Genomic DNA, 27,976 nt, shown 5'->3' on the forward strand with positions numbered 1-27,976 from the left:
CCCTCCCCTCTCTCGCTCTCTCGTTCTCTCTCTTTTTTTTCTTTTCTTTTTTTTTTTTAACCCCCCCCCCCACCTCCATTTTGTTCGCTGACGCTGGGGACAGTGGGAGCAGATCCATTTCCGGGTTGGTAAAAGGGGCGGCGGCGGCGAAAGAGCGAGCTTGCCGAGGTTGGGGGGGGGGGGGTTGGCCAGCGGGACCGGACGAAACCTGAGCGGAGGTGGCGGAGGATTCGCTCCCGGAGCAGCTGCAGCCAGGTCGGAAAGAAGCTGGAGTGGCCGGGTCCGTCGCTGAGGTGCCGGGTGGGCCCGAGTGGGAGGGCGACCCGGGGGAGGGGAGCGCGGGGCGGGACTTGAGGGGAGAGGGGGCCGCGGAGGAGGGGCCTGAGGAGGAGAGGGGGGTCCTGAGGGCGGGCTCTGAGGGCCGGAAGGGCTGGGCCTGTGGGTCCCGTGCAGGGGGGCGTGGGGGGGGATCCGAGTACAGCGGAGCGGCCTGGGGACGGCGGGGCGCCCGCGGGCGGTGAAAATGGGGGGGGAGGTTGTCGAGAGAGCGAAAACCAGGGATCGTGAAGGGTTGGGTCAGGTGAGTAAGACGGAACCTCGGCGCGAGGAATGAAGTGACCGTGTGCAAAAAAAAAAAAAAAAAAAGAAAGGGGGGGAGGGTGTGTGTGGGGAGATGGGAAGGGAGGACCTGTTGGGGGAAATGCAGTCGGACGGGGTGACATTCTGGGGTTTGGTTTAGGTGAGAAGTGATGGTGGAGAGGATGACTCGGGAAAACTGCTTACCTGGGAGGGAGTCGCCAGGTCGTCCGCGGAGAGGGATCCGAATTGAATTACAGGGTGGACCGAGAGGCGTGCCGGCGCGCCTGGCAGCGCCTGGGGTTTGCGGGGTGCAGTCGGGGAAAGGTGGACGTCTTCCAGTGGTGGACGTTGGTGGGGTTGAGGGGCCGATCGGGGCGCGGAGGCGGGGGTGGGGGGGGGAGATGCTTTCAAAAGATCGCGGTGGAATGGGCCGCTGGAAGAAGCTGCTGTGTACACACACACACACACACACACACACACACGCATACACCTACACCTACCTGCTGGGGATCAAACCTACACTCCCAGCCCTTGAGCGCTGTGTGTGCGTGTGCACCTGTGTGTGTGGTATGCACAGGTCTTAGGGCTTGGACTCAGGGCCTGGCCAACGTCCCTGAGCTTTTTTCCGCTCAAGGCTAGCTTCCTGCTTACTTGAGCCACAGCTCCATTCCCGGCCTTTTGGTGGTTTAAATTGGAGATGAGTTTTTCTCCTGGGGTTTCCTGGCTGGGCTGCGTCGGCCGGGAACCGTGATGCTCCGGTCTCAGCCTCCTGAGTAGCTAGGATTACAAGCGTGAGCCACTGAGGGATGCCCCCCTGGAGTTCCTATTTTCAAAGGGACTTGAAATAAACTTTTTGGGTTGGACTCTCCTAGATATCCACCTCCTTTTTTCCACCCCATGTTGTTTATATTTGGCCTTATAGTTTGTTGTTTCTGAATGACTTACTGTTTGGGGGCTACTATTTTTTCTTATGAAGCAGGTGAGAATTTAAGGGAATAGACTATTCTAGCTCATCTATGGACTTATTTAGTAGCTTTGAGGCAAATCATTAAAATCTCTTTATCCCCCTTTGCACTATAGGTCTGGCCCATTCCTTTCTCTAAGAGAGTGTGTTAACTGAAGGAGATCAAGACAGGATCTCTGAAAACATGACATTGTTATTTATTTAGAAGACATGGTTATTTATTTAGAAGAAGCTTTCCTTTGTTTCTTCCTCTTAGCCTTTCTTTATTATTATTTTGTCATGGGGCTTGAACTCTGGGCTTGGGCTCTGTCCTTGAGCTATTCAACCCAAGGCTAGTGCTCTACCTCTTGAGCCACACTGCCACTTCCGGTTTTCTGGTGCTTAATTGGAGATAGAATTCTCACAGCCTTTGTTTTTGCCCCCGCTGGCTTTGAACCTCCATCCTCAGATCTCAGCCTCTTGAGTAGCTAGGACTACAATCATGAGTAACCAATGCCTGGCAAGCCTTGCTGTAATTTTTTATGCCAGGAAAGTTGGCTTTGAATTGATGCATATTTAATTTTTTTTGTGTCTGTGTGTGCCAGTCCTGGGCCTTGAACTTAGGGCTTTGTGTTCTCACCTTGCTTTATCACTCAATGCTAGGGCTCTTCCATTTGAACCACACCTCCACTTGCAGCTTTTTACTGGTTAATTGGAGGTAAGAGTTTCAAAGATTTGTCTGTCCAGTCTGGTTTCAAATTGATTTCATCTCCTGAGTAGTGAGAATTACAGGCATAAGCCACCTGCACCTAGCAATGTTTCATTTTTAAACTGCTCTTAGTATCAACTTTTAAAAAATAAAATATTTTTATATTATTGTGTCACATTATGTGCGGTCTATTGGCTATCATCAAGATGAAGATAAAAAGAAGTTGGGGATGAGTGATACTGGTTGATGGAGACTGGGAGCCTGCTGTGTTTTATTTTCTAGCCACCAGCTTTTCTGCATGAATACTTTTGAGAGTTCACTGAAAAGTATTTTAGAAAGTTGAACCTTATGCTTTGGTCTAGTGACTATGCCCTTGTTAGTTGGTAGGGACTTGTGTTTGTAAACAATCTTAACTATTTTATTATTCTTTGAAATCTTGGTTCCTAGCTTTTTCTTTGGGCATCATATTCAACACTTTGCTTGAGACTTGCTTAGTCTACAAGTGTTTCTGAAAGTCTTGGCATTTCTGAGTTCTGATGTGGCCTTGGTAAAAGTAGGGGCAGTTTCTAAATTCTATCTCATACTTGATGTCAGAGTAGTGTTTCCCTTACTTGGTACTGATTAGTTATGTGATATCAGTGCAAAGGTGAAATGCAGGGCAGAGCGGAAGGTGTTGAGAGTAGACGTTTTCATGTTTTACTGATGGCTTTTTTTTGGGGGGGGGGGTCCACTCTTGGTGTTTGAACACAGGGCCTGTACACTGTCCTTGAGCTTCATTTTTGCTCAAGGCTAGAGCTGTACCACTTGAGTCACAGCTCCATTTTGGGCTTTTTAGTAGTTCATTGGAGATAAACTATCAAGCTTTCCTGCCAGGGCTACCTTAGAACTGTGATCCTCAGATCTCAGCCTCCTGATTAGCTAGGATTACAGGTGTGAGAAACCAGTGCCTGGCTCACTGATTTAAGAAGATTTTAAGAAGAGAAGGTGACTAGAGGCTTTGCTGAGAGGTGGCTCATTTGCCTAGCAAGAGGGAGGCCCTGAGCTCAAAGCCCAGTACCACAAAAAAAGGATATACATTACCAAATGTTCTTTCTTGACATGTTTGTCTCTCTGATGGGCTGTCCAATGTACTTGAGTCTATTTTCCTATTACTCTGAAGTAATTTTGCCCTCATAGCTAGGGCTTTTCCTTGTACTTGAGATCCTACCCCTACCATGGAGTGCTGGAATTACAGGTCTGGACCATCATTCCCAGCATTCTTCCAGTTTTTGTTTTTGTTTTTTGTCAGTTGAACCTCAGGGCCTGAGTGCTGTCCTTGAGCCTTTTTGTGCTCAAGGCTAGTGCTCTACTACTTCAGCCACAGTGACACTTTGGGTTTTTGAGTGGTTAATTGGAGATGAGAGTCTCATGGGGACTTTTCTGCCTGGGCTGGCTTTGAACCACCATCCTCAAATCTCAGCCTCTTGAGTAGCTGGGATGATAAGTGTGACACTTGTGCCAATCTCTTCCTGGTTCATTGTAAAGAGCATTTTGAGATAACTTATGGAGGCTTATTGCTTGACTTTTTTTTTTTTTTGGCCAGTGCTGGTGCTTGAACTCAGGGCCTGAGCACTGTCCCTGGCTTCTTTTTGCTCAAGGCTAGCACTCTACCACTTGAGCTGCAGCACCACTTCCAGCCTTTTCTGTTTATGTGGTACTAAGGAATGGAACCTGGGCCTCATGCCTGCTAGGCAAGCACTCTACCACTAAGCCACATTCCTGGCCCCTCCTGGCTTGACTTTTTAGCATGCTTTCTTAACATAATGTTTTTCAGTTTTCTCTATCCTGTTACATTTTCCCTTTGCTCTGCTTGAACTAGTATAGTCCTAAGTAGAACATGGCAGAACACACGTTTCTGCCCTCCTTTTTTAGTAGTAGGTGGACATCTTGTCTGTGTCACAGCTTGATACCACCAAATTGAAAGGATTCTTGACTGTTTCAAATGGGGAGGGTGATAGAAGCTGAGCTGGGTTTCCTGGGCCAGAGAATGGCCTCTGTCAACGCAGAAGAATGGTTGCAGAAGCACAAACCCAGACCTTCAGGCTGTGACTAACATTTTGGCAACACACATCTCTTTGCCAAATAACTTCTTTTCTTTTTGAGTGTGATTGTTGATCTCTTTCTCAAAGTAGGCTCTTGTTGCTACTGTTCTGCACACAACTCCCAAGCAGAAGTTGGCAGAGTTCCGCCTCGCTGACTGTCTCTTGAGGGAAATGCCCCGGATTAGAGTGGAAGGGGCGTTTCATGTCAAAATGAGGTTCACTGGCAGATCCTGAGCGCTGCTCTGCAAGGAAATAGAGGCGACACTCTTAACAGAATGTTCTTGCAATTTTTTTTTCCTTTCTTCTAAATTTAAATCTGTTTCTTATTCATCTGATGATTAAGTGCAGAATCATTGCCTTTGACTAGCTTTGCAAGTCTAGGACATTGAGGAAAAGAGTGATTCCTATTCCACTGCATCCCCCTAGTCTGGAAGCTGGAGGAGGAAGCTTACAGGCTCAATGTGAGAGTCTCTCTCTCTCTCTCCCTCTCCCCCCCTCCCTCCCTCCCTACTTCCCTCCCCTCTTTCCTTCCTTTCTGTTTTCAGCACTGGGAATCAAACCCAGTAACACACTAGGCAAATGTTCTACTGAGTTACATAGACCCCCAGTCTCAGTGAGCATTTCTTGTTTGTTTGTTGTTGTTTAAGGTTTTGAAAATTACCTTACATTAGTTATACAAGAGGGTTTCATTGTGATATTTTTATTCACACGTATAGGCATACAGTATACTCTGTCAATCTTTTTCTTCTCTTTCTAGTACGGGTCCTGGAGCCCTGGGAACTCTCCCTGAGCTGCTTTTTGCTAGTGCTCTACCATTTGAACCACTCCAAAATTCCCCCTCCTTCCTCTTAAAACAGTTACAAGTTTCATTGTCTTTTTTTTTTTTTTTGCCAGTCCTGGAGCTTGGATTCAGGGCCTGAGCACTGTCCCTGGCTTCTTTTTGCTCAAGGCTAGCACTCTGCCTCTTGAGGCACAGCGCCACTTCTGGCCTTTTGTATATATGTGGTACTGAGGAATCGAACCTAGGGCTTCATGTATATGAGGCAAGCACTCTTGCCACTAGGCCATATTCCCAGCTTCCCCCCCTCCCCCTCTGGTCCTGAGGCTTGAACTAAACCACAGCACCACTTCTGGATTTTTTTTTTTTCAATTGTGGGGCTTGAACTCAGGGCCTGGGTACTGTCGCTGAGCCTTTGTGTGCTCAAGGCTAGTGCTCTAACACTTGAGCCACAGCACCACTTTGGGTTTTTGAGTGGTTAATTGGAGATAAGAGTCTCCCAGGGACTTTTCTGTGAGGACTGCCTTCAAACCACCATCCTCAGATCTCAGCCTCCTGAGTAGCTAGGATTACAGGCATGAGCCACTGGCACCCACCCAGCGGTTTTTCTTGTATAATGATTTATACTCTTTCAGATATATACCCAAGAATGGTATGGTGGGTCATGACAGGAATGAGGATTTCTTGATATTTTGGGGAGAGTATTGGTAAAGGGAGACCAATTTGGAATGACTATCTGACCTTGTGGTCTACTTAAGTAAATAGCCTTTAATTCCTCAGGGGCTAATTAGCTGATAACAACATTGTGTCAGGTAGATCTTGGGATGGATTTGTGAAGTTCTGTTCTTAGAATATATGTATCAGTGGTCTTTATAATATTGGAGCTAACTTGGGAATGAATCTTTTTGCTGACTTTGGGTTCCGCTTTTTCCTGCCATTATAAGTTGGAGTAATCTATTCCTTCCTTATATTCAGGTGCGAAAACTTTGCAGGTAGATGCAAAGGTTTTGATGATCTCGAGCTCTAATTGTGGTAACAAATATTAGAATTGTCTTTAATATAGTCTTTTTTTTTTTTTTTGCCAGTCATGGGGCTTGATCTCAGGCAAGCAATAATTCCACACCTACATCTCCCCTAAAATACTCTATTTTGTTTCTGTTTTCTTTTTAACACATGTGCATAGCAAATTAAAGCCTGAGAGAGAAATGCTGGAAACCCACTACCCAGAGGCAAAATGGGAGTTTACTTTAACTCCACAGGGAGTCAAAGAATCTGATGAAAACTGCAGTTTCCCTCTTTCCTATTCTTTTTAAATCACAAAAATCAATAACTGGGCTGGGAATATGGCCTAGTGGTAGAGTGCTTGCCTCGAATACATGAAGTCCTGGGTTCAATTCCTCAGCACCACATATAGAGAAAAAGCCAGAAGTGGCGCTGTTGCTCAAGTGGTAGAGTGCTAGCCTTGTGCAAAAAGAAGCTAGGGACAGTGCTCAGGCCCTGAGTCCAAGCCCCAGGACTGGCAAAAAAATCAGTGACTAAGAACCTAATACTAGATGACAGATCACATCCACATTATCAAATAACCTCACAGTTAAACGCATTAAGATAGGGTATTGAAAAGTCTTTGGTCTGACTGGCTTCCACTCAAACTGATCTTTCTGATCTTTGCTTCCTAAATAGTTGGGTTTGTTTGCTTTTTAATGTATTTTGAACAATATCCTCCATTCACAATGACACTGGTCTTATACTGACCTTCAGGCTGTTCTTTTGCTATTATGAACTGTCCTCTAGTGATGTGTGTGTGTGTGTGTGTGTGTGTGTGTGTGTGTGTATTCCTTTGTATGTGCTGTATGAATAGAGCCTTAGAAGTGATGAGGTTGATTTTTTAAAAATGTTATTAATGTATTTTTTTGGTTGGTTGTGGGGCTTGAATTCTGGGCCTGGGCACTTTCCCTGAGCTCTTCAGCTCAAGGCTAGTGTTCTACCAGTTGAGCCACAGCTCCACTTCCGGGTTTCTGTTGGTTAATTGGAGATAAGAGTCTCATAGACTTTCCTGCCTGGGCTGGCTTTGAACCACGATCCCAGGATTACAGGTGTGAGCCACTGGTACCCGGCCAATGAGGTTGATTTTTTTTTTTTTTTCCCCACCAGCCCTGGGCCTTGAGCCCAGGGCCTGAGCATTGTCCTTGGCTTCTTTTTGCTCAAAGCTAGCACTCTACCTCTTGAACCACAGCACCACTTCTGGCAGTTTTCTGTATATGTGGTGCTGGTGAATTGAACCCAGGGTTTCATGTATACAAGCAAGCACTGTTGCCACTAGACCATATTCCCAGCCCTGAGTAGTTTTTTGTTTTTTTTTTTGTTTTTTGCTAGTCTAGTCGTGGGGCTTGAACTCAGGGCCTGAACACTGTCCCTGGATTCTTTGTGCTCAAGGCTAGCACTCTGCCACTTGAGCCTCAGTGCCACTTCTGGCTTTTTCTCTATATGTGGTGCTGAGGAATTGAACCCAGGGCTTCATGTATTCGAGGCAAGCACTCTACCACTAGGCCATATTCCCAGCCCAGTTATTGATTTTTGTGATCTAAAAAGAATAGGAAAGAGGGAAATTGCCACTAGGCTATATTTCCAGCCCCGATGAGGTTGATTTTTAAGAAAGATTTCTTAGTCCTTGTTCTTGAGACAGTTATGGTCTAGTGGGGAAGACCTTCATTAAACAAATAATTAACTACTGTTGCAGTCAGTGCCATGAAGACAGCACATAGAAAGCCTAGCTCAGACTGCTGTGCTGAAGTCAGAGACCTTTGAGGAGCTGACTTTGTTTTATGTTTTACTGATGAGGGCTTGAACTCAGGGCTTGGGTGCTGTCCCATAGCTTTTTCATTCAAGGCTAGCACTCTACCACTTGAGCCACAGTTCCCCTTTTGGCTTTTTGGTGGTTAACTGGAGATAAGAGTCTCATGGACTTTTCTGCCCACGCTGGCTTTTGAACCATGGTATTTAGATCTGAGCTTCCTGAATAGCTAGTATTACAGGCGTGAGTCACCAGTGCTGGGCCTTGGAATTGACTTTGAACTTAAGGATGATAGCAGGACCAGTGACAGTTATAGGTGGAAGGAAGGAATGGCTTGGGTGAAGGTCTTCAGGAGGAAAGGAGTGTTGTGGGTATTTTAAATTAAAAGAAATAGGCTGGGAATGTGGCTTAGTGGTAGAGTGCTTGCCTAGCATGCGTGAAGCCCTGGGTTTGATTCCTCAGGACCACATAAACAGAAAAAGCTGGAAGTGGCACTGTGGCTCAAGTGGTAGCCTTGAGCAAAAGAAGCTCAAGGACAGTGCTGGGGCCCTTAGTTCAAGCCCCAGGACTGGCCAAAAGATAAATAAATAAAATAGAAGAAGTTACAGCAAATCTAGAACATAGGGAATGAAAAGTAGAGAGGCAGGAAGCAAGGCTTCAGTGAATGCAGCTCTCCTGCAACACAGATGCATACATCTGTGAACTTTCTTTCTCTTTCTTTCTCTCTCTCTTTCTCTCTCTCTCTCTTTCTCTCTCTCTCTTTCTCTCTCTCTTTCTCTCTCTCTTTCTTTTCTTTCTTTCTTTCTTTGTTGTGAGGCTTGAACTCAGGGCCTGGGTGCTGTCCCTGAGCCTCTTCGTGCTCAAGGCTAGAGCTCTACCACTTGAGCCACAGCAACACTTCTGGTTTTTAGTGGTTAATTGGAGATAAGAGTCTCATGGGGATTTTCCTGCCTGGGCCAGCTTCAAATCATGATCCTTACATCTTAGCCTCCTGAGTAGCTAGGATTACTGGTGTGAGCCATGAACGTCTGGCACATCTGTGAATATTGAGCTCAATCTCTAGAGGTTTTTTTCTCTTCTTTCCACAAACATTAGTTGACTAATGTTGATGCCCAAATCATCAGTATCATAGCAAAGTAAACTTGGGTTGGCTGGGTTAGGCATTGAAGTTTTAGGATCTTAGAAATTGGCTTGTTGGGGAACAATTCTTAGATTATGGAGGAGTGAGATTGTTGGTTTGTTAGATAGCTATTTAGGAAACCTATTTACTTGCAAGGAATATTGACTTTTATTTGAATGCCGTTTTCTTGTTACGAACTGCTGAATATAGTGTTCTGTCACACTCACCATCTAGGACGTATGCCTTACCTGGGTATATAAGTCTTGGTGCACATACAAGTGAAAGCATTTTTATCTGCAAATATAGTGACTTTGGTTCAGAAATCACAGCATTCAAAGCCCAGATGGTCTTGTTTGATTTAGTACTTTTCTTATGTAATGGGATCAGCTTGCTCTGCTTTTATAACTTAAAGTAGATTCTTGATTTAGCAGCCTACCACTAGTGATCAAAGAATGAAAATGTGCAAGTGTTCTAGCATTTCAGCAAGAAGCATCTGTGTTTCTGATGGCTTAAGGGTAGCATATGAACAAGAAGAGAGTCTTCAGCAGTGAAAGTCACAGCCTTGTTGGATTATCTGGTGAGTTAGGACTTAATATATTATCTTTGAAATGAGGCATGATATGTCTCTCCATAGGAAGTCTGGATAAGCATTTTAAGAAACATTTGCTTATATTTTCAGGCTTTTTTTTGTGTGTGTGGGGGCTTGAACTCAGGGCCTGGGTGCTGCCCCCAAGCTCTTTTTACTCAAGGCCAGCATTGTACCACTTGAGCCACAGTGCTACTTCTAGTTTTTCAGTGGTTAATTGGAGATGAGAGTCTCACAGGGACTTTTCTGCCTGGGCTGGCTTTGAACAGTGATCCTCAGGTCTCATCAGTCTTCTGAGTAGCTAGGATTACAGGCATGAGCCACTGGCGCCTGGCAGGCTTTTTTTTTTTTTTTTTTAGTATTATGAACTCAAGGTCTGGACAAGCATTTTACCACTTGAGCCATGTGTCTAGTTCTTTTTGCTTTAGGCTATTTTTCAGAGTGTCTGTTCTCATGTTTTTTGCTAGGGTGGCCTCTAATGTTGATTCTCACCCTGTCTGATTTCTGCCTTTTGAGTAGCTGGAATTACAGAGATGAGGCACCTATAGTGTTCTCACCTCAGATGTTTTGGGTTTTTGTTTTGTCCAAGACCAGGACTTGAACCTAGTATATGATGCTTTGGCTCATTGGCTGGCACTCTTACCACCTGAGCCATGCCTCCAGCCCTGTTGTCTTTTCTTTTTCTTTCATTTTTTTCTACATGTTCTGGGGCCTAAATTCAGGGCTTAGGGTCTGTCTCTGAGCTTCTTTTGCTCAAGGCTAGTGCTCTACCACTTGAGCCACAGTTCCACTTCCAGCTTTTTGGTAGTGTAGATAAGAGTCTCCTAAACTTTCTTCCTCAGGCTGGCTTCAAAACATGATCCTTGGATCTTGGCCTCCTGAGTAGTTAGGGTTACAGGCATGAGTCACCAGTGCTCAGCCCTTGGCCTTTTCTTAATAGAGACTGTCATCATTGGATTTTCTTTACTTCTCACTGTTCTCTCTGTGTATAGTAGACCCTTGTATAACCAAGTGCCAAGAAGACTGCCATTGAGGAAAACCCAAGAATGTCCAGGATACATAGAGTTCAGCACTGTAGCCGGGTACTGGTGGCTCATGCCTGTCATCCTAGCTACTCAGGAGGCTGAGATGTGAGGATTGTGGTTCAAAGCCAGCTTGGGCAGGAAAATCCATGAGACTCTTACTTCTTAGCAGAAGTAGCACTGTGGCTCAAAGTGGTAGAGTGCTAGTCTTTAGTGCAAAAGCTCAGGGACAGGCCCTGAGTTGAAGCCCATGACTGACGGAAAAATTGTAAAAAAAAGAAAAAAAAAGTTCAGTACTATACTTGAGATCCTTGATTCATTTTCCTATAAAGCGCCCCAATTTCTGCTGCCTTTCAATGGTTCTAAAATGTTCACTGTATCTCTTAAATTAAGCACATTAAAATTTACCTTGCTTTTTGCATACCATTTGCTTTTTGGGGGCGGAGGCATATTTGCTGCAGGGAAGCAGCAGATGACACGGGTGTAAGCACAACTGATGATAATGTAGACTGAGCTCAGCATCAACGCTGAACTGCAGAATATGCATGTGAGAATTAAAAGCTTTCCATTTTGAAATTTGTTTTCATTTTATTTGTGACTGTGCTTGATCAAAACTGTCTGTTAAATCCACGAAAATGCAGATTTATGTATGCTTTTCTGCTTTTATGTTTGGCAAATGAACCAGATAAATAATTGATTTTAACATTCATCCTTCTGCCTGGGCATAGTAATAAGTGCCTGTAATGCTAGCACACAGGAGACAGAGGCAGAGGGATTCCAAATTCTTTTTGTAAGACTCTGTCTCAGAAAATAACAAAACAAGCTGTGCACCAGTGGTTCACACCTGTAATCCTAGCTGCTCAGGAGGCTTAGATCTGAAGATTATGGTTTGAAGCCAGCCAGGACTGACAAACGTAAGAGACTCAATCATCAATTAACTTAATCTTAACAATTAGACCTAACACTTAATCAATTAGACTTAATCTTCCATTAACCGCCAAAAAGCTGGTAGAGCTAAACTGGTAGAGCATTAACCTTGAGTGAAAAGCTAAGGGACAGTGCCTAGGCCCTGAGTTTAAGCCCTAGTTTTGTTTTCTTTCCTTTCTTCCTTCCTTCCTTCCTTCCTTCCTTCCTTTCTTTCTTCCTTTCGTTCTTTCGTTCTTTCTTCCTTTCTTTCTTCCTTTCTCTCTCTCTCTTTCTTTCTTTCTTGCTTGCTTGCTTGCTTGTAATAGATTTTTGCTATATAGTGTAGCTTCATACTGTGGCCCCACTGACTTTGCTTCCCAGGTGCTGGGATTATAGTCGTATGCCACCAAGAATAGCTTGTCTTTCTTTTCTTTTTTTTTTTTTTTGGCCAGTCCTGGTCCTTGGACTCAGGGCCTGAGCACTGTCCCTGGCTTCTTTTTGCTCAAGACTAGCACTCCACCTCTTGAGCCACAGCACCACTTCCAGCTTTTTTCTATATATATATGATGCTGAGGAATCGAACCCAGGCCTTCATGTATATGAGGGGAGCACTTTACCACCAGGCCATATGCCCAGCCCTCTATCTAATTATTTTGAGAGACAAGGATTGCTTTACTGCCCACCTTGTGCTCAACTTCTGGGCTCAAGTTATACTCCTGCTTCAGCCTCTTGAATAGCTGATCTTTCCTTTTTTTTTTTTTGCCAGTCCTGGGGCTTGGACTCAGGGCCTGAGCACTGTCCCTGGCTTCTTTTTTTTTGCTCAAGGCTAGTACTCTGCCACTTGGGCCACTGTGCCACTTCTGGCCATTTTCTGTATATGTGGTGCTGGGGAATTGAACCCAGGGCCTCATGTATACAAGTCAAGCACTCTTGCCACTAGGCCATATCCCCAGCCCTGAATAGTTGAGACTATGGTTGTGTGCCACTGTACTTGAATTGGTCATACTTTTTTTCTAGTGCTTAGAAATTGCTCACATATTTGGCCTCTGTTATCATAAGCTCTGAGATCATGAATCACTGTGTGGTTACACCCAGACTTAGGCATAGATTCAGGTCACATCAGGGAGCCTGATTCCATTAGAGATGTTGAATTAAGGTAAATAGACTCTAGAACTAGATATAATAGCCTTTTAATATTTTTGATTTAATTTTTCCACCCTCCTTACCTGCACTGATAACAAGTACAGCATTGGTCTTATATTTTGATTTGCTCCTCTTCCTCCTCCTCCCCCTTCCCCTCTTTTGTTGGTCCTGGGGCTTGAACTCTGGACCTGAGTGCTATCTCTGAGCCTCTTTGTGCTCAAGGCTAGCATGCTACCACTCTGTGCCACAGCTCCATTTCTAGGTTTTTGGTAGTTAATTGGAGATAAAGTTTCATAGACTTTCCTGCCTGAGCTGGCTTCAAACCTGGGTCCTCAGATCTCAGTCTCCTGAGCAGCTAGGATTATAGGCGTGAGCCACTGGTACCCTGCTTGGCTGTTTATTTTTATGAGTGAGGCACTAAAAAGCCCTGAGTGATCAAGTGAGGCTGGCTTGTTAGAGAGGACTCCTGCGATGTCCTGCTTTGAGATTCTAAGCCACTGGTAGGTATTTGTAGTTAAGCTTGGCTACTGATGTTCTTGGAGCCAAGTAGCATAAGAGAGCTCAGGAGAAGAGGGACAAGAGGTGTCATTCAGGTTTTCGCTTGATCCTCCTGTCCTTAGCTGCAATTAGTCCTTTAGTTCAGAATTTTATTTTTCTAATCTTTTGTTAGCATGGGGAGGGGATGGAGAAATCTATTTCTTCTATAGACTTTTTTTTTTTGGCCAGTCCTGGGCCTTGGACTCAGGGCCTGAGCACTGTCCCTGGCTTCTTCCCGCTCAAGGCTAGCACTCTGCCACTTGAGCCACAGCGCCGCTTCTGGCCGTTTTCTGTATATGTGGTGCTGGGGAATCGAACCTAGGGCCTCGTGTATCCGAGGCAGGCACTCTTGCCACTAGGCTATATCCCCAGCCCCTTCTATAGACTTTTTAGTCTCCATGGTAAGCTCTTTAGGTTTCTTCTGATATTGCTTTTGTATTATACTCTCAGTCTGTCTGGATTTCTAAATTAGTATGTGTTTCTTTCATGATTAACTCTTCGCTGTGCTGGCTGATGGCCTTGTGTGACTCCATTTTTCTTGCCAACATCTCTGAGCCCCTTGGTTCTTGGGCTGTGTGGGAAGGAGGAGGCATTCATTTAGAACATTGAGCTACTCGGTATCATTTCACTATCTAAATCCAGGAATCTGTTAGTGTTTTTGTGAAATGGAAAATTGACTCAGGCTTTGAAAACAGATGTACTAATCATCTGCCTTGGATTTATGCAGTATCTTTCTGGAGATGATAAAACCCTGTAACTTGAAGTGTCTTTTTTTTTTTTTTTTAACTTTGACCAGATGAGGGAATGTCCTCTTTTCCCCTTTGTATTATAGATCTCTGGGCCTAGAAAGAAAAAAAAAATGGCTGTGTCTTTTACTACCAGTCCCTGTAAAATATCTGGAAATGTGTTTGCAGCTACTTCTTGGTTGCTATGAATTGCTTTGAAGTCAGTAATCTCATAGTACTTGTCACAGGAATGTTATAGAGGCCAAGTGTAGATTCCTAGTTCTTATTCCTGGACCTATTATATTTATCCTTAAAAAGTATAGTCTGAGGAGGCCATGTTGGCTTTGGCACAGAGCTGACTTGCATTCTTAGTTGAGTGGTTCTGTAGAACCAGCTCTAATATTTTTATTTATTTGTTTATTTGGTTTGTATTTTATTTTATTGTACCAGGATTTGAACTTGGGGACATGTACTTCCAAGGCACGTACTCCAATACTTGAGTCATGTCCCAGCCTCAGCTTGTATTGGGGTTTTCAGTGAAGGCCTTAGGCTTAAGTGTGTACTCAACCACTGAGCCTCCACGAGGTCCCTTCTTTTTATTGGGGGGCAGTATTGGGTTTGCCCTCATACTTGCTAGACTGGCTACTCAACCACTTGAACCAGGTTCTATTTTCTTCAGTTCTTTTTCAGATAGTATCTCATTTTTTCTTTCCTGGGCTGGTTGAACTATTTTATCCTCCTGTTTTACAACTTCCTCATGTTTGGGGTGGCAAGTACATGCCCCCGCCCCTTTTTTTTTCAATGAGTTGACTTTTTCTCTCTATTTTTTTTTTCTCCCCCAGGCTGGCCTTAAACCTTGCATTGCGCAATGTCTCCCAAGTAACTAGAATTAGAAGCCTGAGCCACTGGGTTTGGTTTCTCTCATTTTTTACAGCTTCCATTGAAATAGTTTTGATAAACAAAAATTGTAGAAACAAATGTTCAATAAAAAGTATATGTGGTTCATTGATTATTCATTATCATCTGTGTTTTAAAGCACTGCTTTAAACGATTTCTGATTTACTTGTATTTGTATGCATGGCTTCTCCCCCCACCTCCCACCCCCAATTCCCATAGTACTTAAGTGCCTTCCAAATAACAGATTTTCTTTCCCTTAAGGGAAGAATCGAGAAGGAGCTGGAGGTGTTTAGTGAGGTCATCCCCTGCTTTCTGTTTTGGATGGTTTTCAGACATTTAATTTACAGATGCCTTTGCATCAGCTATCGCTAGTCATCCTCTTTATGAAGCCATTTCTTTGTAGCTGTGGTTATTTAATTGAATGTGAGAGTAGACTTCTCATTGATTTGTCATCATTTTAGATGAGAGAACTTGGCTCCTGGGGTTTGCTTTGTATCTGAGAATAACCTGTGGTGTCTAATTTTTACCACATAGAGTTGTACCTGAATAAATAGACTTCAGAGTTTACAGTTTTAGGACATTAAAAAAAAATAATAATGTAGCTGGGTGCTGGTGGCTCACACCTGTAATCCTAGCTACTCAGGGGGGCTGAGACCTGAGGATTGTGGCTCAAAGCCAGCCCAGGCAAGGAAGTCTGAGACTCTTATCTCCAGTTAACCACTAGAAAACAAGAAATGGCTCAGTGGCTCAAAGTGGTAGAGCACTAGCCTCCAGAAGAAATGCTCAGGGATAGTGCCCAGGCCCTATGACTGACTGCTACTACTGCTACTACTATGAACCAGGTGCTGGTGGCTCATATTTGTAATCCTAGCTACTCAAGAGGCTGAGATCCAAGGATCAAGGTTCAAAGCCAGCCCTGGCAGGAGGGTCTGTGAGATTCTTATCTCCAATTAACTATTAAAAAAAAAAAAAAAGCTATATGAGCTGGGGATGTGGCTTAGTGGTAGAGTGCTTGCCTAGCATGTGTGAAGCCCTGAGTTCGATTCCTCAGTACCACATAACAAAAAGCCAGAAGTGGCATTGTGGCCCAAGTGGTAGAGTGCTAGCCTTGAGCAAAAAGAAATTCAGGGACAGCCCTCAGGCCCTGAATTCAAGTCTCAGGACTAGCACTTAAAATCTGAGACAGAAGGAGAAAGTCATATTGGGAACAAGGCTGTATTATTGGGATTCATCCTTGTTTTTTTTTTTTTCTTTTTTGCATTGTGTGACAAAATCATACTCAGTAGCCCAAGCTGTCATTGAACTTTCAATCCTGCCATCGCCTCCCAAGTGCTGAGTTTACAGGCATATGCCACCATGCCCAGCTTCATCCTTACATTTTTATGAGAGAGAGAGAGAGAAAAAAAATATATATATAGGGCTGGGGATATGGCCTAGTGGCAAGAGTGCCTGCCTCATATACATGAGGCCCTGGGTTCAATTCCCCAGCACCACATATACAGAAAATGGCCAGAAGTGGCGCTGTGGCACAAGTGGCAGAGTGCTAGCCTTGAGCAAAAAGAAGCCAGGGACAGTGCTCAAGCCCTGAGTCCAAGCCCCAGGACTGGCCTCCCCCCCCCAAAAAAAAAAATATATATATAGCCTCCTTTATATTCTCTTTCAAGGTTGTATGTTTATAATAATGAAAAATCATTGATTTAAAGAGTAAAATATCCATGTTCAGTTTGTTTTAGAAGTCTTAGGATGTTTCCATTTAAATATTCATGGTGGGTATGTGATTTTTTAAAAATTTGTTGGATCAATCAGACTGTCTACATAGTTTCCATAATGAAAAAAATGCCTGTAGTTGGAAAAAAATTTTCCCTCAGCACATAAACTCGGAATTTTAATGAATTCCATCTCTACACATACGAGAAAGCTGTTTAACCAGAAGTGTTGACTGAATTTCAAAGAAGTAGCAATTTCTCCATGAAGAGGGGAGGGTTGTGAACTGTATGGAAAGGTGACAGCAAATATGAAAGTTACTCTGTATTTTAGAGACATTAGAAACTTTCTATACTCTGTCCTAGAACATAGGGAGGCATGACTTTGATTCTGTGTGAACATCAGTTCTTGAGTAATTACAGGAACCTTTTGTCTCCTGCTATCTTTTGGAGTGGCATGTGAATACTTATAGGCAGCTGCTGGCTCTTTTCTTATGTTGGGGTTCTTTGGCCTAGGGTGGGGTAGAGAGTAATATCCACTCTGTGGACCATATAAGGCCTGAAAACTCACTTGGTATATTATGAGACAGACTTCTCTGCTTCTCATTGGCTGCCTGTGGCCTCTGGCTGTATTGATAATTTAGTAGGTCCTGCCAAATTTTATAAAGACCCAAAAAGCCCTTGGCAGAAGAAAGGTACCCCATCCTTGGCCTAAGAAATGAATGCTTTTATGCTACTGAATATAGGAGCTCCTAATTCCCCAAACTTCACTGCTTTTTAGGAGCCAAGTAAAGGCAGAGGGATAGGTTGGCTGATTACTATCAAGTGACTTTTAACCCCTTTCCCAATTTCCAATTAGTGTCTTAATCTCTGTTTTGTCCTTTAAAAAGGGAGATTGCATTTGGCCCGTGAGATGAGTGAAATAGCTGACTGAGCTCATTTGCTTTGTGTGTGAAGCTGTTGGTTCATTTAGACTTATTTGGTACCTTAGGCACTTTGGATGGTGAATAAATCACAAAAACTTCCAATTCTTATCTCCAACCCCTCTTCTCTACGTGCTTCCTTCCCTACCCTTCTCGCTGATTCTCTGAACACACCAAGCACACTCCCCTGCTGGGGATCTCACTTGCTGTTACTTTTCTTTAAAACTTATCTTCCTGCAGAAGATCACAGGGCTTGCTGTGCTCACAGAGACACATGTCTAGAGAACCACTTCGGCCGCTGCCCCACGCCTTCCTGAAAACCTATCTGAGGGAACACGGCACCCTACTCCTACCCTCTACCTTTGTGACTTTGTAGTCTTTTCATGCCTCTTATCAAGAACTGAAATACTGTGACTATCTTTGATTCCTTGTTTATCTATTCCTCTAGAGTGTAAGCCTCCAAGATTGCAAAAACTTACCTTGTGTAGTTTTAGAAGGGGATTTTATCAATCATGGTATTATTGACATAAACAGGATCTGTTTTTTTTTTTTTTTTTTGGTCATGAAAGGCCATCTTACGCAACCTATAGAGTGTTTACCACCTTTGTATCTGCTAGATGCCAGTAGTACCCCCCTACTCCAGTTTTGGCAGATAAAAGTATCTCTGGACATTGCCAACTGTCTCCTGGGAGAGAAAAATCTCTGCTGGTTCAGAGTCATTGTTCTAGAGCAATGCTTTAGCACACAGTAGGTGCAAATGGCTCATGCTTGTCATCTTAGCTACTCAGGCTGAGATCCTGAGAATCGATGTTTGAAGCCAGCCTGGGCAAAAATATCCACAAGACTTCCATCTCCAAAACCAACAAAATGTCATACTGGTGATGTGGCTCAAGTGGTAGAGCACAAGCTGGCAAGCAAGCTGAGCAAGCCGGAGGAGGCCATGGGTTCAAGTTTCAGTACTTGGGAGGGGGGGAAAGGCAATATTGTGAATGGTTTAAGTGGTGTATACTCAGTGGGATGATGGATGAGTGAATGAATTCAGCAAGTTAAATGTTTTTGTACCACAACCTGGGCAAAATGTTTCTTCTTTCCTCATAGATACTCTGTTGTCTTTTTGGTATGTTGATCCATCCTTCTCTGCTTTGGGATCAAGAAATGGGACTTCCATAGTACATAGCGATTAGAAATGATAAAATAATGGTATTCACAGGGAAATGGTCAGATCTTGAACAAATAATGTTGAGCGAGACAAGCTTAGAACGTAGAGAACAAAGGCGCATGGTCTCCCTGATATGTGGTTGTTGGCGGGGGGTGGGGGGGAGAACAGTAGAGATCATGTCTGTAAAATGACAAACTTCTTTTCAAAGTTATTTTCACGTTTTGGTCAGTGACTTTACAGTATGTCTCTAAAACTAAACAATTACTAAATAAACATAAAAGGGTCTAGGATAGACCTATCAGAGGATCACAATAGCTCAACAGCTATGTACATATGACTTTATAAGATGAGGCTAAGCAAAATGAACTCCCAAGAGGTGGAAACAGGAGGATTTTATTGTTGTCGTTATGTTTAATGTACTAGGTGAATTTCCTTTGGCCTGCCCCCTGTGGTCACTGTATATGATTTTGGTACACTGGATATTGTATATATGCTTATCTGAACTAAAGAAGGGAAAGAAAAATGAGGGAGGGTATAACAAATAAGAAATGTACTCACTACCTTATTATGTAACTGGACCCCCTCTGTACATCACCTTGTCAATAAAATTTAATTTAAAAAATAAAAATAAAGGAAATACACCTCCCACCAAAAAAAAAAAAGAAATGGAACTTCCAGGCTGAGAATGTGGCCTAGTGGTAAAGTGCTTGCCTCATATACATGAAGCCCTGGGTTTGATTCCTCAGCACCACATATGTAGAAAAAGCCAAGAATGGTGCTGTGGCTCAAGTGTTAGAGTGCTAGCCTTGAGCAAAAAGAAGCCAGGGACAGTGCTCAAGCCCTGAGTCCAAGCCCCAGGACTGGTAGAAAAAAAAAAAGAAAGAAAAGAAGGAAGAAAGGAAAGAAGGAAGAAAGAAAGAAATGGGACTTCCAAGTGGGATTTGGATTTTTTTTTTTTAATAAAAAGAAGCTCATGAAATTTTTCCCAAATCTGCATGTCATCCTTGTTCAGGGACTATGCTAATAATCTTCGTTCTATAATTTCAGTTTCAGTCTATGTGTTGCTGAAGTGAGCATGGAATTTGGAAAAATCAATAACTATTTTAGAGATGCTTCTTGCTCTTGAGTTTAAGTTTTATTTAAATTCTTGGCTTTTCTGCCTCAGTCTTCTGAGTAGACAAAAAAAGCAGAACACTTTTTTGTTCTTTCTTTCCTTTTTTTTGGTGCCAATCTTGGGGTTTGAAGCCAGGGCCTGGTTACTGTCCCTTAGCTTTTTCACTCAAAGCTAGTGTTCTACCATGCTCTAAGCCACACCTCCAGTTTGCCTTTTGGTCTGGTTAGTTTGAGATCAAAACAAAACAAAACAAAACTCACTAATTTTCCTACCAGGACTGTCTGGCTTTGAACAGGGAATCTTTAGATTTCACTCTCTTGAGTTCTGAGTTTTAGGATTATAGACATGAGTCACCAGCACCTGGCTATTCCCCACCCCCCATATACTGAGGATTGAACCAAGGACCTTGTGCATGTTAGCAAGTGCTGTAACTGTTGAGCCACAACCCCAGCCTCCTTTGGTCCCTACTTTAATGTCTTAGGGTCAATCAGCTTCCTGTTTTGTTTTTCCCTTCTCTATGAAATGAAGATTACTTACAAATTAAAATAGGATGCTGCCAGTCACTGGTGGCTCACACCTGTTATCCTAGCTACTCAAGAGGCTAAGATCTGATGATCTGGGTTTGAAGCTAGCTGAGACAAGAAAGTCTGTGAGACTCATCTCTAATTAACAACCAGAAAACCAGAAGTGGAGCTCTGGCTCAAAGTGGTAGACTGCTAGCTTTGAGCAAAAAAGATCAGAGACAGTGCCCAGGCCCTGAGTTCAAGCCCATAACTGACAAATACACACACACACACATACACACACACACGCACACGCACATGCACGATTTCCCCCTTAGGGGGACAACTGCATACTTGTGAACATTTCTCTGTGACCTGCTAAAGCACCTTCTGTGTGTTAAGTTCAGTCTAGTTGGATTCAATGGGTGTGACTATGCTAGGTGTCAGTCAACTGTGGCTCCTGAGTCACATCTGTTCTACAGCCTGTTTTGATATGGCCTACAAGCTAAGAATGGTTTTTATAATGCTAAAGATTATAAAAATTAGGATTGGAAGTGTGATGCAACTGGTAGAACAAGGGAAAAAAGCTGAGGAAGAGCTCAAGGCCCTGAATTTAAGCCTTAGTACTTGCGTGACTGCATACACACACACACACACACACACACACACACACACACACACACACACACACAGAAATGAAAGTCAAGAAAATGAGGACAGGCCACAGACTTGTAGAAGACAAATCTAATAAAGAACTGTTACCAAAATACACAAAGATCTTTCATGGGCCTTGAACTCAGGGCCTGAGCACTGTCCCTGGCTTCTTTTTGCTCAAGGTTAGCACACTGTCACTTGAGCCACAGTGCCACTTCTGGCCATTTTCTGTAGATGTGGTGCTGGGGAATTGAACCCAGGGCTTCACGTATATGAGGCAAGCACTCTTGCCATTAGGCCATTTTCCCAGCCCCACACAAAAATCTTTTTTTTTTTTTTTTTTTTTTGGCCAGTTCTGGGGCTTGGACTCAGGGCCTGAGCACTGTCCCTGGCTTCTTTTTACTCAAGGCTAGCACTCTGCCACTTGAGCCACAGCGCCACTTCTGGCCATTTTCTGTATATGTGGTGCTGGGGAATCGAACCCAGGGCCTCATGTATACGAGGCAAGCACTCTTGCCACTAGGGTATATCCCCAGCCTGTTATGTTTCTTAATGTTGAGTTTTAAAAGATTTTTGTGTGGGGGCTGGGGATATGGCACAGGCTTAGCATTTGTTCATTTCCCAGTATCCCTTTCTCACCAAAGAATATATATGGATGGCAGATAAACATATAAAAAGATGCACACTGTTTTAGTTATGTCATTAGAGAATTGGGGATTAGTTCAAGATGCCATTACATGCCTATTAAAGTGACCAAAACCCAAAACATAACACCAAATGTTGACAAGGATATTCAACAGAGATTCTTATTCATTGATGGCCAGAATACAAAATGACATGGCCACTGGGGAAGAGGTTTGGCAGGTTCTTAGAGAAATAGCATACTCTTAGCATATGATCCAACTGTCACAATCCTTGATATTAACCCAAAGGTGTTTAAGACTTCCATCCACTCAGAAACCCTCACAGGAATGCATGTAGCATCTTTAATTGTCAAGATTTGGATGCCACCAGAGTATCTTTAAGTAGGGATGGATAAACAGATAGTAGTGTCACTAGAAAATGGAATTCACCACTAACTAGGAAGAGCTGGTATGGTGGTGCTCACTTTGGCTTCCTGAGATGCTAAAGTGGGATAATCACTTGACCCAGATGTTCAAGACTAACCTAGTCACTGCATGAAGCCTCCATCTTTAAAATTAATGAGGCTGGGCAGGTAATTCAATGGTCAAGTGCTTGTCTAGTATACACCAAGTTCTTCATTCTACAATGGCAGCAGGGGAGAGGGGACTATCAAGCCATATGAAAAGATACGGAGAGAAGTAAAAAAGATAATTGTAAAATGTAACAGTATATAATTTCAACTGTGTGACAGTGTAGGAAAGGAAAACTTTGAAGAAAGTAAAAAGATCCGAGGCTACTTTAGGCATGAGCAGGTAAAGGGATGGCTAGGCAGAGAGCATGGGATTTATAGAATAGTCTTCAGTATGATACTACAAAATAGTAGATACAGCTCATCTTATACATTTGTTGGGCCAAGTGAACCCCATGTAAATTATGAACTTTGGGTGATAATATACCACTTACAGATTCATTGATTGTAACCAGTGATCCACTTTGATAGAGGATCATGGGCACATGTAGAGACAGCTATATGAAACTTCTCTGAGCTTTTTGCCCAATTTTGCTGCGAACCTAAAACATCTCTAGAAAACAAATTTTATTCATTAAAGATTGAAGGCATGACTCAAGTGGTAGCATACTTAAGACTCAGCTCAAACTTCAGCACCACCAAGAATATCGCAATTGGGCTGGGGAGTTCCTACTATGCATGAAGCCCCTGAGTTTGATTCCCAGCACCACAAGGAAAAAAAAAGCCCAAGAAGACTGTATGTTGTCTACATAGCCTAGAATATTTATTAATTGTCCCTTTACAGAGAAAGTTTACCAAACCCTGGTTTGGATCTTGGGTGATGAGATGCTTAGTCTCTCAGAGACATGCCAATCCTCTAGACTTCCTGGACACTGAGTGTCTCTAATGCTAAAAGTTGTTCTTAAGAATTCCTGTTTTGTTTACAGGTATATGAGTGACCTAAAGCTGCAAAAAAGACGGAGAGAGAGCAGTGCCAACTGGGAGCAGGGCAAGGATGCCAATTCCTCCTCCCCCTCCACCCCCGCCTGGCCCTCCTCCACCTCCCACTTTTAATCAGGTAGGTAGATGGATGCTACCCATTACCTTTGCTCTACTTTTTATTTTCCTACCCATAAAACCAGGGCTTTGTGCGTGCTAGGCAAGCACTCTACCTCTAAGCCACATTCCCAGCCCAGAGCTTATTCTTTAATTGTGTTTCATTTTTGTTTTTGGAGACAGTGTGTTTATGTAGTCCAGGCTTCCCTTGAACTTACTATGTAGCTAGCTCATGATGGCCTCCAACTTGTCTTCCTCCTTCCTCAGCCTCCTGAGTGCTAGGATTACAGGATTGTGCCACCCTGCTCAGCCTTGAAGAATAATATTTTTTAAAATTTACTTTACTTAACATATCTGGAAAAAAAATAGAAATTGCAATAGACAAAGAGACTGGGTGTGGTGGCTTATGCCAATAATGCTAGCTTGCTCTGGAAGCAGAGATTGAAAAGTTGATAAGACCTATCTCAGCCATTAAAGGAAGCTAGGCCAGGTGGCGCATGCTGTTATCCTGGCTACTAGGAAAGAGGAATGAGGAGGACATGGTTCCTGCTTGCTGGGCTAACCATGAGACTTCAGTGAAAAATAAAGCAGAAGGGGCTGGGGCCATGGCTCAAGTGGTAGACTACCTGACTAGCAAGCACTAGGCCCCAAATTCAAACTCTAATATGGGAGAAAAAGAAATGTTATAATTAGATTTTGTTAATTAACCTTGTCTATTTTTTATGTATTTATTATAGGAAAATTATAAACTATAGGTAAACTTGGAGAGTTTTATATAACAATAATATTTTAGGTATATCCTCCTACAAAATTTCTGTGTGAACCTTTTCTCCTTACAAAAGATCCAGTGTTTATTGGGCTCTTTATTTTATTTTATTTTTTGACAGTGCAAACAGGGCTTTTACTATACACCGTGCATTCTGCTAAGTTCTTTTATATTTTTTTCTTCTAAGTTCTTTTATTTGTTTTTGTTTTTGTTTTTTTTTGGCCAGTCCTGGGGCTTGGACTCAGGGCCTGAGCACTGTCCCTGGCTTCTTTTTGCTCAAGGCTAGCACTCTGCCACTTGAGCCACAGCGCCACTTCTGGCCATTTTCTGTATATTTGGTGCTGGGGAATTGAACCCAGGGCCTCATGTATACGAGGCAAGCACTCTTGCCACTAGGCCATATCCCCAGCCCCTAAGTTCTTTTAAAAAGTGTTATCTTATTTAATTCCTAAAACTACCTGATAGGATAGGCAAGTCTTGTTATTTCTGTGTTATAGAAACTAAAACCATTCAGTACATAGTTCTTTCCAAATTTTTAAGTGGTTGTGTCAAATATTTACTGGTAAGAAAAGTTATTTAGCTTTATATTTTTTAAGAACTCTACTGGCGCACCATGGTATGGTCATGCCATCATTGTTTGAAATGTTAGATTATTTTCAGTTACTTTTATGCTGTCAAAGTTTACTGCTATTAGCATCTTTGTGCGCTTATCTAAATGTTTTCTCAAAATTCATTCCTATATGGGCTAGGAATGTGGCTTAGTGGTAGAGTCCTTGCCTAGAATGCATGCAGCCCTGGGTTCTATTTCTCAGTACCACATAAACAGAAGAAGCCAGAAGTGGCCCTGTGACTCAAGTGGTAGAGTGCTAGCCTTGAGAAAACGCAGCTCAAGGACAGTGCCCAGACCCTGATTTCAAGCCCCAGGCTAGCGAAAGAAATTAAAAAAAAAAAAATTCCTATAGCCAGGCATAGTGGTGTGTACCTGTAGTCCCAGATACTCAAGAGGATCATGTGAACAGGCTGTGTGTGTGTGCACAGTCCTCTGTTCCTGAGCTCCTGTGCTCAAGTCTACCACTTGAGCCACTCTACCACTTGAGCCACTACTCTACTTCTGGCTTTTTGATGGTTAATAAGAGTCTTATGGACTTTCTTGCTTAAGCTGGCTTCAAACCTCAATCCGCAGATCTCATCTCCTTAATAGGTAGGATTACAATTGTGAGCCGCTGGCATCCAACATGTGCAGACTTTTTTAAAGGGCTTATTTTATTTTGTACTTTTGGCCTGTCCTAGGGCTTGGACTCAGGGCCTGGGGACTGTCCCTGACACTCTTTGTGTTCAGGGCTAGCGCTCTTCCACTTGAGCCACTTTTTCTGAGTAGTTTATTGGAGATAAGAGTCTCACCAGGTATGAGCCACTGGCGCTTGGCTTTTTTTATGGGCTTTTGATACACGTTTTAAAATCACTTTTTATACAGAACATACCAATTTCTCTCCCATCCAAGTACTAACCAGGCCCGACCCTGCTTCGCTTCTGAGATCAGACGAGATTGGGTGTGTTCAGATTGGGTGTATGGGCGTATGAGATTGGGTGTATGGCCGTAGACTAGGGCATACCAATTTCTCTACCTCAGGTAGTATAAGTATGTTTATTTCTCTGAAGTCTTTTTTTTTGTTTTTGTTTTTGTTGCCAGTCCTGGGGTGTGGACTCAGGACCTAAGCACTGTCCCTGGCTTCTTTTTGTCTACCTTGTGAGCCACAGCGCCACTTCTAGCTTTTTTCTATATATGTGGTGCTGAGGAATCGAACCCAGGGCTTCATGTATATGAGGCGAGCACTTTACCTCTAGGCCATATTCCCAGCCCCTATTTCTCTGAATTCTTATGATCACCACAGGGTAGTTACTCATTCTGCATATTATTTGAGCTTCTTTAGTGTGCCAGACATACTAGGAAGAAGTGAGCAGTGGCCTCTACTGTATGAGGCTTGTAGTGTCTTCAGTGTTATAGCTATAATCTTTACTAGCTCAATAGGAAATAATGTTGTGTTTTAGTCTCCATTTTTTATTTTTATTTTTATTTTATTTGTCAGTCATGGGGCTTGAAATCTGGGCCTGGGCGCTATCCCTGAGCTTGATTTTGTTTTTAAAGTGTATATCTCACTGGGAGCTATTGGCTCACACCTGTAATCCTAGCTACTCAGGAGGCTGAGATCTGAGGATTTACACAAAGTCATGTAAATAATATGCTTCTTTGGCACACACCTGAGGCTAGCAGGGGCTCAATAAAAGTCTGTTTTGATCATGGTAATATGCACCAAGTGTCCAGCACACAAAGCCTAGCACATAGACATTCAGTAGCGGAGGCTCGTGAATAGGAGGGCAAGCCGTGCTTTTCACAGAAGGTAGACCAGGAGCAAAAAAACCCAGAAGACTTAGTGTACATGTTCAAAGCACTACTTGGCACATATATCTGATGAAGTTACACTACATATCTTGTGGAATCCAGTTTGCTTTAAGTCATTTACCCCAAGTTTCTGATGAAAGTAACCCTTTAAAGTGAACTTAAACATTTCTCCCTTCTTCTAGGCAAACACCGAACAGCCCAAGCTGAGTAGGGATGAGCAGCGGAACCGAGGTGCCCTCTTACAAGACATCTGTAAAGGGACCAAACTGAAGAAGGTGACCAATAGTAATGACCGCAGTGCTCCTGTCATTGAGAGTGAGTCTAAGCTTATTTTCTAGTGATAGTGAAACTCTACAATCATGGGATTCACTTTTTTGGTTTATATTTATTATACATATTACATATATTTACAACATAATATAACATTATATGTTATTTCCTTTAAATATTATTTCATTGTTATTCCTCCACATGTTTATACTATATTCCAATCCATCTCTTATCATAGTCCCTATCCCCCTTGCCCAACAGGTTTCCATGTCCCATTTTCATCATTACAGATACTCTGATTCATATTGCTGAGCTTTGAGTGGGAAAGTCCTTTGGCTCTCTTCCCATCTGCTCATTTGAATACTTTAGAAGTTTCTTCTTAACCCAAGAGAAGAATTCTCAAAGTTAAGACTCCCACCTCTACTGTAGCTAGTGCTTGTTGGGACCCATCCTTGGCTATTCTCTGGGGACACCACTACATTCCTAGAAACTTCTTGACTGAAGCCATCAGTGTTCTATAATTGCTACTCTTGTCTTCCCATGAGAACTCAGAGAACTCTGTTGAACCTTTCTCTGTCTTTTTTTTTTGGTCTGAAACTGAGACTCAAACTCGGTATCTGACACTTTTGCTCATTGCTTTTCCTTCACCCTAAGTAAGGAAATGTTAGCTTCTTTTTCCTGTCATCACACTGAAAAGTTTTATCCCCAGATGGAGATGAGGAGAAGAGAGGCCTAACTTTATTTTACTAGAAAGGCAAAAAAGCAGAATTGGTTTGTTTGCAATTTAAAGCCCACATAGGGCTGGGAATATGGTCTAGTGGCAAGAGTGCTCGCCACTAGAAGCCCTGGGTCGATTCCCCAGCACCACATATATAGAAAATTGCCAGATGTGGTGCTGTGGCTCAAGTGGCAGAGTGCTAGCCTTCAGCAAAAGGAAGCCAGGGACAGTGCTCAGGCCCTGAGTTCAAGGCCCACAACTAGCAAAAAAAAAAAAAAGCCCACATAGAGGAAGGGTTGACTTGGTCATCATCTCAGTGTATATGAAATGAATATCCTAATGGTTTGCTTTCCAGAGCCCAAAGGAAGCAGTGCTGGTTACAGCTCTGGAGCCACTGCCCTGCAGCCCAAAGGAGGGCTCTTCCAAGGAGGAGTGCCGAAGCTCCGGCCTGTGGGGACCAAGGACGGCCCAGGTATCTGACAAGTACTTCTTCAGGGTATTTCTGAAGCCCATTCTTACTTATCCCAAGTAGACTGTCCTGGGTTAAGAATTGGCTATGGGTGGGAAGAGGAATTAGTGGGAGAGCAGAGACAGAATTGCAGTGCAAAATAAAAGCTGCAGGATTAAACAAAACATAGTATATGGGGCTGGAGATATGGCCTAGTGGCAAGAGAGCGTGCCTCGTATACATGAGGCCCTGGGTTCGATTCCCCAGCACCACATATACAGAAAACGGCCAGAAGTGGCGCTGTGGCTCAAG

The 27,976-nt window shown here is 43.2% G+C and overlaps 1 protein-coding gene and 1 non-coding gene across 4 annotated transcripts in view; one reads left to right on the forward strand and one right to left on the reverse strand.

Annotated features, from left to right (window-relative positions):
- The window catches only part of Wipf2 (WAS/WASL interacting protein family member 2), a 41,230-nt gene continuing 13,254 nt past the window's right edge, over positions 1-27,976 (forward strand). The window contains exons 1-4 of one of the 3 annotated variants that reach the window (XM_048365600.1): positions 1-124; positions 22,953-23,083; positions 26,411-26,543; positions 27,572-27,688. In XM_048365600.1, coding sequence (XP_048221557.1) covers positions 23,021-23,083; positions 26,411-26,543; positions 27,572-27,688 — 313 coding nt within the window. In that variant the 5' untranslated portion in view covers positions 1-124; positions 22,953-23,020. The other 2 variants (XM_048365599.1, XM_048365601.1) reach the window with 2 other exon arrangements.
- LOC125366575 lies at positions 19,570-19,679 on the reverse strand. Its single transcript, XR_007213872.1, has one exon. It is a non-coding gene; the product is annotated as a U6 spliceosomal RNA (small nuclear RNA).

Source organism: Perognathus longimembris, chromosome 17 (assembly GCF_023159225.1).
Source record: "Perognathus longimembris pacificus isolate PPM17 chromosome 17, ASM2315922v1, whole genome shotgun sequence".
NCBI lineage: Eukaryota > Metazoa > Chordata > Mammalia > Rodentia > Heteromyidae > Perognathus > Perognathus longimembris.